The 15,385-nt window shown below is 46.9% G+C and overlaps 1 protein-coding gene across 1 annotated transcript in view; it reads left to right on the top strand.

Annotated features, from left to right (window-relative positions):
- Positions 1-15,385, top strand: part of LOC140723042 (NACHT, LRR and PYD domains-containing protein 3-like) — a 58,938-nt gene that overhangs the window by 33,403 nt on the left and 10,150 nt on the right. Inside the window, exons 6-8 of the mRNA XM_073037662.1 lie at positions 7,670-7,836; positions 8,754-8,925; positions 9,024-9,074. Coding sequence (XP_072893763.1) covers positions 7,670-7,836; positions 8,754-8,925; positions 9,024-9,074 — 390 coding nt within the window. The remainder of the gene's footprint in view (positions 1-7,669; positions 7,837-8,753; positions 8,926-9,023; positions 9,075-15,385) is intronic.

The following is a 15,385-nucleotide window of genomic DNA, read 5'->3' as shown; positions in this document are numbered from 1 at the left end:
GTGTCGTCTGCAAACTTGCGAACCCACACTTCTACTCCCACATCCAGGTAGTTAATAAAAATGACAAGAAGTAGAGGCCCCAGAACAGATCCCTGTGGGACCCCACTAGTCACAACCCTCCAATCTGAATGTACTCCCTCCACCACAACACTCTGCCTTCTGCAGGCAAGCCAATTCTGAATCCACCTGGCCAAACATCCCTAGATCCCATGCCTTCTGACTTTCTGAATAAGACTACTGTGTGGAACCATGTCAAATGCCTTACTAAGATCCATGTCGATCACATCCACTGCACTACCCTCATCTATATGCCTGGTCACCTCCTCAAAGAACTCTATCAGGCTTGTTAGGCACGATCTGCCTTTCACAAAACCATGCTGACTGTCCCTGATTAGACCATGATTCTCTACATGTCCATAGATCCTATCTCTAAGAATCTTTTCCAACAGATTTCCCACCACGGACGTAAGGCTCACTGATCTATAATTACCTGGACTATCCCTACTAACTTTTTTGAACAAGGGGACAACATTCGCCTCCCTCCAATCTTCCGGTACCATTCCTGTGGACAACGAGGACATAAGGATCCTAGCCAGAGGCTCAGCAATCTCTTCCCTCGCCTCGTGGAGCAGCCTGGGGAATATTCCATCAGGCCCCGGGGACTTATCCGTCCTAATGTGTTTTAACAACTCCAACACCACCTCTCCCTTAATATCATCATGCACCAGAACATCAACCTCACTCATATTGTCCTCGCCGTCATCAAGTTCCCTCTCATTGCTGAATACCGAAGAGAAGTATTCATTGAGGTCCTCGCTCGCTTCCATAGCCTCCAGGCACATCTTCCCACTTTTATCTCTAATCGGTCCTACCTTTACTCCTGTCATCCTTTTGTTCTTCACATAATTGAAGAATGCCTTGGGGTTTTCCTTTACCCTACTCGCCAAGGCCTTCTCGTGCTCCCTTCTTGCTCTTCTCAGCCCCTTCTTAAGCTCCTTTCTTGCTACCCTATATTCCTCAATAGACCCATCTGATCCTTGCTTCCTAAACCTCATGTATGCTGCCTTCTTCCACCTGACTAAATTTTCCACTTTATTTGGTTCCTTTACCCTACCATTCTTTATCTTCCTCACCGGGATAAATTTATCCCTAACATCCTGCAAGAGATCCCTAAACATCGACCACATGTCCATAGTACATTTCCCTGCAAAAATATCATCCCAATTCACACCCGCAAGTTCTAGCCTTATAGCCTCATAATTTACCCTTCCCCAATTAAAAATATTCCTGTCCTCTCTGATTCTATTCTTTTCCATGATAATGCTAAAGGCCAGGGAGCGGTGATCTCTGTCCCCCAGATGCTCACCCACTGACAGATCTGTGACCTGACCCGGTTCGTTACCTAATACGAGATCTAGAATGGCATTCCCCCTAGTCAGCCGGTCAACATACTGTGACAGGAATCCATCCTTGACACACTTAATAAACTCTGCCCCATCTAAACCCTTGGAATTAATCAAGTGCCAATCAATATTATGGAAGTTAAAGTCACCCATGATAACCATCCTGTTAATTTTGCACCTTTCCAATATTTGCCTCCCAATCTGCTCCTCGGTATCTCTGCTGCGACCAGGGGGCCAATTGAATACCCCCAGTAGAGTAACTGCTCCCTTCCTTTTCCTGACTTCCACACATACCGACTCAGAAGAGGATCCTTCTACATTACCCACCCTTTCTGCAGCTGTAATAGTATCCCTGACTATTAATGCCCACCCCTCTTCCCCACCCCCCCCCCATCCCTTTTAAAGCACTGAAATCCAGGAATTTGGAGAATCCTTTCCTGCCCTGTTGCCAGCCAAGTCTCTGTAATGGACACTACATCATAATTACATGTATGGATCCAAGCTCTCAGTTCATCACCTTTGTTCCTGATGCTTCTTGCATTGAAATACACACACTTTAACCCTTCTACCTTACTACCTTTACACCCTTTATTATGTTACTCTTTCAGCGAAGCCTCTCTATATGTTACATCTGGCTTTACTCCATGCACTTCTTTAACTGCTCTAATGTTCCGGGTCCCATCCCCCTTGCAAATTAGTTTAACCACTCCCCGAACCATGCTAGCAAACCTACCTGCAAGGATATTGCTCCCCCTCGAGTTCAGGTGCAACCCATCCAATCTGTATAGGTCCCACCTTCCCCAGAAGAGATCCCAATGATCCAGAAATCTAAAACCTTGCCCCCTGCACCAACTCCTCAGCCACGCATTCAACTGCCATCTCCTCTAATTCTTACCATCACTATCATGTAGTACTGGCAGCAATCCTGAGAACGCCACTCTTGCATTCCTGTTCTTCAGCCTTCTGCCTATTTCCGGAAACTCACACTTCAGGACCTCATCCCTCTTCCTGCCTATGTCGTTGGTCCCAACATGTATCACGACTTCTGGTTGCTTTCCCCCTCGTACCCAGTATGTCATGCACCCGGTCAGAGACATCCCGGACCCTGGCACCCGGGAGGCAACAAACCATGCGGGTGTCCTTCTCACGTCCACAAAATCTCCTGTCTGCTCCCCTGACTGTAGAGTCTCCAATGATGACATATCTCCTCTTCACCGTCCCATCCTTCTGCACCACAGAGTCAGACTCAGTGCCCGAGGCCCTGCCACCGTGGCTCACACCTGGTCGGTCGTCCTCGCCAGCAGCATCCAGGACGGTAAATTTATTATTCAGGGGAATGGCTACATTCTGTAGACTCTGCACTACCTGCGTACTCTGCTTCGCTTTCCCCCTCGGACTGTCACCCAACGACCTGTTTCCGGCAGCCTAGCTGTGACTACCTCCCTGTAGCTCTCATCTATGACTGCCTCATTTTCCTTTATGAGTCAAAGGTCATCCAGCTGCTGCTCCAGATTCCTCACACGGTCTTCCAGATCGCCCAGTTGGATTTTCCACGAATTCAGCTGTTGATTCTGCACACAAACAAGAGGAAATCTGAACAACACACGCACAAAATGCTGGAGGAACTCAGCAGAACAGGCAGCATTTGTGGATGATTCCTGATGAAGGGTCTCGGCATGAAAGGTTGGCTACTCTTTTCTCACGGATGCTGCCTGACCTGCTGAGTTCTTCCAGCGTTGTGTACGTATCCTTTGATCCACAACATCTGCAGTTGTGTATTTGTGTTTAGTATTTGTGGACACAAGTACAGTCGATGTTTCTGGACGTCTATTGATAGAAACATAAAAAAGCCTACAGCATATTAAAGTCCCTTCGGACCACAAATCTCTGCTGAACATAGCATGACTTTAGAAATTATCTCGTATTACACACAGTCCTCTATTTTTATAAGATCCCTGTACCTATCCAGAAGCCTCTTAAAAGACCCTGTCGTATCTGCCTCCACCACCATTGCCGGCAGCCCATTTCACACACTCACCACTGTCTACGTAAAAAAATAACTTACACCTGATATCTCCTTTGTACCTACTTCCAAGCACCTTAATATTGTGCCCTCTCGTGGTAGCCATGTCAGCCCTGGGGCGGCGGGGGGGGGGGTGGGTGGAAATAATCATGACTATCCACAGGATCCTCGTATGATAACCCTTTCATTCCTGGAATCATCTCATCATCTTGGACACCTCTATCAGGTCACCTCTCATCCTCCGCCGCTCCAAAGAGAAAAGGCCGAGTTCACTCTATCTATTCTTATAAAGCACGCCCCACAACCCAGGCATCACACTTGTAAATCTCCTCTGAATTCCTTTGAAGGTTTCCACATCCTTCCTCTAGTGAGGCGACAAGAACTGAGTACAGTACTCCAAGTGGTGTCTGATAAGTGTTCTATTAAGCTAAAATATTACCTCTCAGCTTCCGAACTCAATTCCATGAATCTGAAGGTTAATGCACCGTATGCCTTCTTAACCACAGATTCAAACCTGCACAGCTGCTTGGATGCCTGCAATGCCCCCTTGGATCCCATGCCACCTTACTTTCTCAGTCAGCCTTGCATGGAGTACCTTATCAAATGCCTTGCTGAAATCCTTATACACTACATCTATAGATCTACCTTCATCAATGTGTTTGGTCTCATCCTCAAACAATTCAATCAGGCTCGTTAAACCTGCCTTTGACAAAGCCATACTGAATATTGCTTATCATATTATGCCTCTCCAAATGTTCACAGATCCTGCCTCAGGATTTTTTCAATCAAGTAAGACTCAACGGTCTGTAATTTCCTCAGCCATCTCTCCTCCCTTTTTTAAATAAGGGAATTACATCCGCAACCTTACAATCCTCCGGATCCTCTCCCATTCCCATTGATGATGAAGAGATCATTGCCAGAGGCTCAACAATCTCCTCCCTTGCCTCCCACAGTAGCTTGGGGTCATCCCGTCCGGTCCCGGGGACTTATCCAACTTGGTGCTTGCTATAAGCTCCAGCTCATCCTCGTTCTTCATGTCTGTATGCTAAGCGTTTCAGTCTGCTGCAAGTGATCCCTACAATCGCCAGAATCCTTTTCCGCAGTGAATACTAAAGCAAAGTATTCATTAAGTACCTCTGCTATCTCCTCCGGTTCTGTACACACTTTTCCACTATCGCACTTGATTGGTCCTATTCTGTCACGTCCTATCCTCTTGCTGTTCACATATTTGTAGAATGCCTTTGGGTTTTCCTTAATCCTGTCAGCCACTCATTTAATATCATGCTAGCCTTGTAATCTTCTAGATCTCTATCATTACCTAGTTTTTCGAACCTTTCGTGAGCTCTTCTTTTCTTCTTGAATAGATGAACAACTGGCTCTGTACCGCCTTTGTACTCCATGGTTCCTGTACCCTGCCACCCTTTCCCTGTCCCATTGGAACGTATCTATGCGGAACTCCACGCAAATAACCCGTGAACATTTGCCGTGCATTTCCCTGAGAACATCTGTTCCCAATTTATGCTTCCATGTTCCTGCCTGACAGCCTCATATTTCCTATTACCCCAATTGTACCTTTACTAACTTGTCTGTTCCTATCCCTCTCCAATGCTATGGTAAACGAGATAGTGTTGTTTATTCTGCTGAAGCCTTCACTCCTGGTCCAAACACATTGAGAATACTCACACACCCGAAGCAGACTTCTGATATACTGTGTCATCCAGACCAGGTAACTTATCTCACTTCAAGCATTTCAGCTTCTCCTCCGTAATAGCAATTACAATCACTTCTGCCCCATTACACGCTGAACTATCTGGCACACCGCTGGAACAGCAACGGAAAATACTAACTGAGTTTGTTTGCTATTCCTGACGGAAAGTATTCATTGAGTTCATCCGGTATTTCTTTATCCACTATTAGTACCGCAGCAACTTCATTATCCAGTGGTTCAAAGTCCATTCTCTATTTAACTCTTTATGTATCCGGGGAGGCGGGAAGGGAAAGATGATGACATCCTCTTTTAAATTATTGACCAGAGCCTTTCATTTTTGTGTACTTTGTACATCTGGGAGCATCTTAAACACGCCCGTCATATTTGCTTCATCTCCCACTGAGGCAATACATTCCACCACTCTTTGAAAAAACTACCCACATGTTCTTTGAATCTAACACAACTCACCTTAACCAAATGCCCTCTGGTATTAGATATTTCAGTTCTGCCAAACCATATATTGCCATTGGTGTCAATGCCAGGCGATGTTAAACTGAAAGGAGACGGTGAGAATCAGGTGCGACTGAGAAAGCTGTATAATTCAGTGATGAGAGGAATAGATGTCCCATTGGTCTGCGGAAATGTTTCAACCCACACTGCGGAAATAGTTGTCCATTACTCACCATAGCGCCACCAGTGGTAGGAGGAGCAAATAGGTGGGCGCTGTCTGCTCAACCTGCCTTGATATTTTGTCGACACATCACTCCCGGTCCAAGACACAGGACTGGTTCATAACAGGGAATTGCCGGCAATATAGCGAGGGTACCTCGGAGGATCCCGGCACGGTGTACAATCCATGGAGAAAGCTGAAATGGGTATTGTGTGAGTGTGGGTGAATGGGCGTAGCTCGATCCAACTGTGTCAATGGATGGTTCCAAAATATTTGGAGGTGCTTTCCTCAGTTTATAAACAAAACAATGTTCTCCTTTACACCTCAATTAATGTCTGACTGTCGTGGTCTAGTCCATGAAGTCTGCATTCCGGATCACGGTCCGGTCCATCAATCCTTATTCCAGGTTTTCCGTTTTTCACGTGTTCTGTTGGAGTGTCTCAATAGAGGCACATGATTCTCATTTTGGGCTGGATACATAAGTAGCTCCTGGTTTCAGTGTGGGACTGTTCCCTTCCCTTCCTTCTAAAGCTGTATCCTGCCCAGGAGTACCGCATCCTGCCCGAGTGAAGGCTCTGTGTTCCCATACTCCCAACACCGAGGCTCTGTGTTTCCAGTCTCCCAAGACCTAGTCAAGGCTTCGTGTTCTCATCCTGTCCGTGCGTCTTGTCCTGTCCTGTAGACAAACCACGACCTGTAGCCACGTATGGTCCTAGCCTCGACCCGTGTTCCTGTTCCAAGTCAAAACCCAGGTTCCGAGTTCCAACCAAGACCCAGATTCAGGGTCCTTGTCCAGGCTCCGTTGCGGAGTTCCGTGTTCCTAGTCCAGGCCACTTGTTCCTAGTCCACGCCCTCGTCCGGTGCCTCTAGTTCATGTCCTAGCCCAGGCCCTGAATCCTGGTCTCCTCCAGGGCCTGTGTCGATGTCCAGCATAATTTCCTCCCCACTTCCCTTGTTTTCTTGACACAACTAGTCCTTTTCCTAGTACCACAGTGTCTGTGTCTTGCATTTGGGTCCGCCACCAACGCCCTCCGAGCGACACTGACCCTGTTGTTGAGCAGCAAAATCTGATCACACCTTAACGGGCGGGCAGGGGAGGAGTTCTAGTGACATCAACCTCGGGAAAGGTCACGAAAAAATGTCAGCGAATTTATAAATATTGCCTTGATTCTGTGTCTGAGTTTAATTCAATATCGGCAATGTTCAAAATATTTGTGAGGGGACTGAGCAGAGAGATGAAAGAGAGAATTGACATGCGTGGGAGAAGCACCGTCACACGTGGAAGGGATGCAATTACTGTCTGTTTGTTGCTTCTGTCACAAACTGAGATGCACGTTAAAGCAGAGAGGTGTTCCACACACAAGACATTCTGCAGATGCTGAAAGTCTTGAGCAACAAAAAGACACACGAAGTACTAGCGGAATTCAGCGGATCAGGCAGCATCCATGGGGGGGAACAAACAGTTAATGGTTCGGATCAGGACCACAAGGAATAGAAAGTAATGTGGCAATATCTAGAATTTCTGTCCCCTCGTTTCGAGTCCGATGAAGGTCCTTGGCCAGAAACGTTGATTGTTTATTCCCCTCCATAGATGCGACCTGGCCTCCAGCAATTTGTGAGATATTCCAGAGATTTGCCGAGGAAAGGGTTGACCAGGCAGACAGACAGCAACCCAGAGCAAAGCGGTGGTGATGGGCAGCACCAGGAGAGTGATGGTGATGGGTTACTGTATTCTCAGTAATAAACAGAGTCGTTTCAAGTCTTCAATTTCGGACTGTGTTAGGTGATCTTTAGGTTCCAGAGAGAAAGATGCTGCCCAATATGGGGTCAGTATTTTGTTTAATTATCTCCATTTTCCTTCACAGGTCCGGGCTCAGCGATCACCGAGCTCCTGGCAAGCTGGAGTGATTTCCAGCTGCTGCAGTTGACGGACTTCTACCGGGACAGGCTGGAGCAGGCGATGGAAGGAAGGGTGCACAGAGTGAGCCTGGCGTTAACGGCCGAGAATCAGTTCAGCGGAGAGGAACATCGGGTGAGTGGGAGGGAGAATGGGTTTGAATTTTCACACATCACAGGACTGATGGGTGTCGGAACTCTGACTCATCGGATATCAAGTTAGATACAAGAACAACTGGGAAATAAATACTGTACATGCAATCTCGAACATATGAATCGGAACCAGTGAGAGGAAGAGGTGAAAAGACCCCGCGGTGGGAGGCTGCTCTATGTTCAGAGTGAGTTGAGCAAGTAACTGTTGTGTGGGCTTACAGTACTAAATGGAAATATGACAGGAAGTTCCAGTCGTGGAAGAATGTACAGAGTGACGGCAGGATGTCAGTGAGAACTGGGGCATCAACTGTGGGTGCCACAGGAGCTCGAGTGTGTTCTGTCCTGGGTGGCGATGATTGTGTTACAATCTGTATTTGCAAACAGTGTGGATCGGGGAATACTGCCATGTTGAAATGTGTAATCACTGAATAAACCTCCACTGGAAAAGGCAAAGGAAAGGCATCAGGTGTCAGCCGGTAATCCGCTGGCATGTTGGACACTGGCGGACTGAGGAGATGAATCACATCATCTTTTCTGCAACTTCTCCGAGACTGCTCACTCTGTTATAAAAACCCTCCTGACTTACTTCTTCATCTGTGATCGATATTTTCTGATTTCTGTTTTACACCGTCAAATCCGGGTGAGGGATTATTTATGGATTTGGAGCCACGTCAATGAAGCGGTCACAGACCAGCCAGGATCTGATTGACTGTTGGACCAGGTTCACGGTGAATGTCCCTCCGTGTGCTCTGCACTCAGAATGTACAGTCCATGTCCAGACAGGATCAGCACCAGTCCGGGTGACTGCTCAGTGTGATCCCGTTACAGAGCACATCATTTACTTCTCATTCTCTGTGTGAATCTGTCAGTCCCCAATATGTTCACTGTCACTCTTCACAGACAATCTCTGATCTCGCTGATAAGGGAGAGCGGGCGGACCGTTCTAAACTCCTCCTGAGCCTCGTGATGGAGAAAGGCTCCCGCGCCCAGAGAGTGATGTGGGAAACCTTTGTGAAAATGCGGATTGGTGTCCCAAAATTGGACAAAATACTAAAAGAAATAGAGAAGCATGGTGAGATAATATCAAATACTAAATTAATTTTGGAATCAAGCATTACATGATTATAATTTGACACATTTCAATTTCTCAAATTGTATAATTCCGAACAGGTTGTGTTCCGGTCCATCAACCCGTACTGGAGATTCCCAGGGAACTGAAAGGTAAGTGAAGAAACCGCTGTTTCCATCAAAGGTTGATGTTGTATAGGGTCATCTCGTTGTTGAGCCTCGGGGACTTGATCAGGTAAATGTTCCACCGTGACACAGCGCATAGTGAGACACATAGAAAAATGTTTGCTGGAGGGAGACTTTTCACAGGACATTATAAGGAACAACTCAGAGAGCAGGTGAGTTTGCTGAAAGGGATCACTCCTCTCTGGGTCCCGCAACTACAGATCCCAGCACCGGGGTCAGAATGGAGAAAAGGGTCATCTGAGGAGCGAAAATATGGGAAATGTCAACTCCCGGTACAGCCCTCATCCTAAATCACTTTTCTAAATACCCTCAGTTCCTACAGGTCATCATTTTTTAGAATTGGGAGTCCATTGAAGTTTTCGTCACAGAATAACAATGACAGCAGCCATTTAATGAGAAAAGCAGATAGCACTACAACTAGTCTGTTTAATCCCAGAGCAGCATTATGAACCCCACTCTCTTCACATCTGCAACGCCTTAGTACAAACACTGCTAAAGTTATCCAGATCAATTTCCCACTAAATAATCCTGGGAATTCCATCAGGAGACAGTATTAGTGAGGGTGAGATCGGAAACAAAATCCTCAGCTCAGTCCACAGAAGCTGAAATTGATGTGATGTGTGATGGACACTGTGAAGGGTGAGATATGGGAATTAGGACAGAGAAACCGAGAGTTGTGAGCTTGAGGCAAAAAAGTGGAATGGACTGAAAATATCTACAAATAATATTGCAATTTATGAAATTACAATATTATTAAATTACTGAAAGAAATCATGCAGGTACAGCAGGCAGTGAAAAAAAGCTAATGGTATGTTGGCCTTTATAACAAGGGGAGTTGAGTATAGGAGCAAAAACGTCCTTCTGCAGTTGTACAGGGCCCTGGTGAGACCACACCTGGAGAATTGTGTTCAGTTTTGGTCTCCAAATTTGAGAAAGGACGTTCTTGCTGTTGAGGGAGTGCAGCATAGGTTCATGAGATTAATTCCCTAGATAGAGGGACTGTCATATGTTGAAAGATTAGAGCGACTGGGCTTGTATACACTGGAATTTAGAAGGATGAGAGGGGATCTGATTGAAACACCTAAGATTATTAAGGAATTGGACATGCTAAAGGCGGGAAACATGTCCCCGATGTTGGGGGAGTCCAGAACCAGAGGCTACAGTTTAAAAATAAGGGGTAGACCATTTAGAATGGAGTTCAAGAAAAAACATTTTCACCCAGAGAGTTGTGGATCTATGGAATGTTCTGCCTCAGAAGGCAGTAGTGGCCAATTCTCTGGATGTTTACAAGAAAGAGTTACATAGAGCTCTTAAAAATAGCAGAGTCAAGGGATATGGGGAGAAGGCAGGAACAGGGTACTGATGACTCTGATAACAGTTTTCTGATGACACTGCCATAGTTGCATGCATCAGCACGGGAGATGAGGCGGAGTGCAGGGCTACGGTGGGGAAATTTTGTCACATGGTGTGAGCAGAAACATCTGCAGCTTAATGTGAAAAAGACTAAGGAGCTGGGGTTGGACCTGAGGATGGTTGAGGCATCAGTGACCCCTGTTTCCACCCAAGGGGTCAATGTGGACATTGTGGAGGATTACAAATACCTGGGGACACGAATGGACAATGAACTGGACTGGTCAAAGAACACTGATGCTGTCTACAAGAAGGGTCAGAGCCGTCTCTATTTCCTGAGCAGACTGAGGTCCTTTAACATCTGCTGGACGATGCTGAGGATGTTCTACGAGGCTGTGGTGGCCAGTGCTATCATGTTTGCTGTTGTGTGCTGGGGCAGCAGGCTGAGGGTAGCAGACACCAACAGAATCAACAAACTCATTCGTAAGGCCAGTGATGTTCTGGGGGTGGAACTGGACTCTCTGACGGTGGTGTCTGAAAAGAGGGTGCTGTCCAAGCTGCATGCCATCTTGGACAATGTTTCCCATCCACTCAGTGTGCGACCCTAAAATCCCTCGCAGGGTCCTGATACACTCTGAGACCCCACACACTTCTGACAGGTCCTGACACATTGTAAGACCCCACACACTCCTGGCATGGTCCTGACAAACTGTGAGACTCCACACATCGCTACAAGGGTCTTGACGCACTCTGAATCCCACACAAACCTGACAGGGTACTGACACGCTGTGAGAACCCACACACCCCTGTTAGTGTCTTGACCCAATGTGCGATCCAACACAACCCTTTTAGGGAACTGACGCACCGGGAGACCATACACACTCCCGACATGTTCGTGATACACTGTGAGACCCCACACACCCCTGACAGGGTCCTGACACACTGTGAGACCCCACACACCCCTGGCAGGGTCCTGACACACTGTGAGACGCATCACAACCCTGACATGGCCCTGACACACTGTGAGACCCTACACAGCCCTGACAGGGTCCTGACAAACTGTGAGACACCACACACTCCTGACAGGGACCTGTCACACTGTGAGACCCCACACACTGCTAAGAGGGTCTTGACACACTGTGAACACCAGACAACCCTGACAGGGTCCGGACACACTGGGAGATTATACATACCCTGGACAGTGTCCTGACACAATGGGAGACACCACACACCCCAGGCAGGGCCCTGACACACTGTGAGACCCCACTCACCCCGGACAGGGTCCTCACACACTGTGAGACCCCATACACCCCGGACAGGGTTGTGACACACTGTGAGACCCCACATGCCCCGACATGTCCTGACACACTGTGAGACCACACACACTCCTGACAGGTCTCCGACCCCAAACACCCCTGGGAGTGTCCTAACACACTATGAAAGCACACACGCCGCACAGGGTCCCGACTCACTGAGAGATCTAACATACCCTTGACAGCTTCCTTACCACTGTGAAAACCCACACACCACTGACAGGTTCCAACGCACTGTGAGAACCCACACACCCCTGTTAGGGTGTTGACACACTGTGAGACGCATCACAACCCTGACATGGCCCTGACACACTGTGAGACCCTACACAGCCCTGACAGGGTCCTGACAAACTGTGAGACACCACACACTCCTGACAGGGACCTGTCACACTGTGAGACCCCACACACTGCTAAGAGGGTCTTGACACACTGTGAACACCAGACAACCCTGACAGGGTCCGGACACACTGGGAGATTATACATACCCTGGACAGTGTCCTGACACAATGGGAGACACCACACACCCCAGACAGGGCCCTGACACACTGTGAGACCCCACTCACCCCGGACAGGGTCCTCACACACTGTGAGACCCCATACACCCCGGACAGGGTTGTGACACACTGTGAGACCCCACATGCCCCGACATGTCCTGACACACTGTGAGACCACACACACTCCTGACAGGTCTCCGACCCCAAACACCCCTGGGAGTGTCCTAACACACTATGAAAGCACACACGCCGCACAGGGTCCCGACTCACTGAGAGATCTAACATACCCTTGACAGCTTCCTTACCACTGTGAAAACCCACACACCACTGACAGGTTCCAACGCACTGTGAGAACCCACACACCCCTGTTAGGGTGTTGACACACTGTGAGACGCCACACACCCCTGACAGGGTCCAACACACAGTGAGAACCCACAAACCCCTGTTAGACTGTTGACAAACTGCGAGACCCCACACACCCCTGTTAGGGTGTTGACAAACTGTGAGACCCCACACACCCCTGTTAGGATGTTGACACACTGTGAGACCCCACACAACCCTGTTAGGGTGTTGACAAACTGTGAGACCCCATACACCCCTGTTAGGGTGCTGACACACTGTGAGACCCCACACACCCCTGACAGGGTCCTGACACACTGTGAGCCCTCATACACACTTGACTGGGTCCTGACACACTGTGAGACCCCACACACCTCTGACAGGGTCCTGAGACACAGTGAGACCCCACACACACCTGACAGGGCGCCGACACACTGCGGGAACCCACACACCCCTGGCAGGGTCCAGACACACTGTGAGACCCCACACACATGGTTGACGGGGTCCTGACACACTGTGAGACCCCATACACACCTGACAGGGTCCTGACACACTGTGAGACCCCACACACAGGACTCTGACAAAACAGTGAGGCCCTACAAAACCCGGGCAGGTTCCTCACACACTGTAAGATCCTACACCTGAGATAGATCAGAGATAGGTCAGGTGACGTATTATTGTGTGGAGTAGCACTTCGGGTCCAGTGATCACAATACCATTAGTTTCAATATTATTATGGAGAAGGATAGGACTAGACCCAGGGTTGAAATTTTTGATTGGAGAAAGGCTAACTTTGAGGAGATGCAAAAGGGTTTAGAAGGAGTGGATTGGGACAATTTGTTTTATGGAAAGGATGTAATAGAGAAATGGAGGTCATTTAAACGTGAAATTTTGAGGGTACAGAATCTTTATGTTCCTGTTAGGTTGAAAGGAAAGGTTAAAAGTTTGAGAGAGCCGTGGTTTTCAAAGGGATATTGGAAACTTGGTTAGGAAAAAGAGAGAGATCTACAATAAATATAGGCAGCATGGAGTAAATGAGGCGCTCGAGGAATATAAACAATGTAAGAAAAATCTTAAGAAAGAGATTAGAAAAGCTAAAAGAAGATACGAGGTTGTTTTGGCAAGTAAGGTGAAAATAAATCCGAAGGGTTTCCACAGTTATATTAATAGCAAAAGGATAGTGAGGGATAAAATTGGTCCCTGTGAGAATCGCCGTGGACAGCTATGTATGGAGCCAAAAGAGATGGGGGAGATTTTGAACTATTTATTTTCTTCGGTGTTCACTAAGGAGAAGGATATTTAATTGTGTAATGTAAGGGAAACAACAAGGGAAGTTATGGAAAAAAATAACGATTAAAGAGGAGGAAGTACTGCCACTTTTAAGGAATATAAAAGAGGATAAATCTCCGGATCTTGACAGGATATCACCTAGGACCTTAAGGGAAGTTGGTGCAGAAGTAGCAGGGGCTCTGGCTGAAAAATTCCAAATGTCATTAGAAACGGGGATGGTACCGGAGGATTGGCGTATTGCTCATGTGGTTCCATTGTGTAAAAAGGGTTCTAAGAGTAAACCTAGCAATTATAGGCCTGTCAGTTTGACGTCAGTTGTGGGTATATTAATGTAACATATTCTTGAGATGGTATATATAATTATCTGGATAGACAGGGTCTGATTAGGAATAGTCAGCATGTATCTGTGCGTGGAAGGTCATGTTTAACAAATCTTACTGTATTTTTGAAGAGGTTACGAGGAAAGTTGACGAGGGTAAAGCAGTGGACCTTGTCTATATGGACTTCAGTATGGCATTTGACAAGCTTCCGCACGGAAGGTTACTTAGGAAGGTTTAATCATTACGTCTTGATATTGAAGTAATAAAATGGATTCAACTGTGGCCAGATGGGAGATGCCAGAGAGTAGTGGTGGATAACTGTTTGTCAGGTTGGAGGCCGGTGAATAGTGGTGTGCCTCAGGGATCTGTATTGGGTCCAATGTTGATTTTCATATACATTAATGATCTGGATGATGTCGCAGTAAATTGGATTAGTAAGTATGCAGATGATACTAAGGTAGGTGGCGTTCTGGATAATGAAGTAGGTTTTCAAAGCTTGCAGAGAGATTTAGGCCAGTTAGAAGAGTAGGCTGAACGATGGCAGATCGGGTTTAATACTGATAAGGGTGAGGTGCTACATTTTGGTAGGAATAATCAAAATAGGACATACATGGTAAATGGCAGGGCATTGAAGAATGCAGTAGAACAATGTGATCTAGGAATAATGGTGCATATTTCCATGAAGGTAGAATCTCATGTGGACAGGGTGGTGAAGAAAGCTTTTGGTATGCTGGCCTTTACAAAGCAGAGCATTGAGTATAGGAGTTGGGATGTAATGTTAAAATTGTACAAGGCATTGATAAGGCCGAATTTGGAGTATTGTGTGCAGTTCTGGTCACCGAATTATAGGAAAGACGTCAACAAAATAAAGAGAGTACAGAGGAGATTTACTAGAATGTTACCTGGATTTCAGCACCTAAGTTACAGGGAAAGGTTGAACAAGTTATGTCTTTATTCTTTGGAGCGTAGAAGGTTGAGTGGGGACTTGATAGAGGTATTTAAAATAATGAGGGAGATAGATCGGGTTGACGTGGATAGGCTTTTTCCATTGAGAGTAGGGGAGATTCATGCAAGAGGACATGATTTGAGAGTAAGGGGGCAAACGTTTAAGGGTTACACGAGGGGGTATTTCTTTACTCAGAGAGTGGTAGCTGTGTGGAATGAGCTTCCGG

This window comes from Hemitrygon akajei, unplaced genomic scaffold (genome assembly GCF_048418815.1).
Source record: "Hemitrygon akajei unplaced genomic scaffold, sHemAka1.3 Scf000099, whole genome shotgun sequence".
NCBI lineage: Eukaryota > Metazoa > Chordata > Chondrichthyes > Myliobatiformes > Dasyatidae > Hemitrygon > Hemitrygon akajei.
This window is presented reverse-complemented; position numbering and strand designations above follow the sequence as displayed.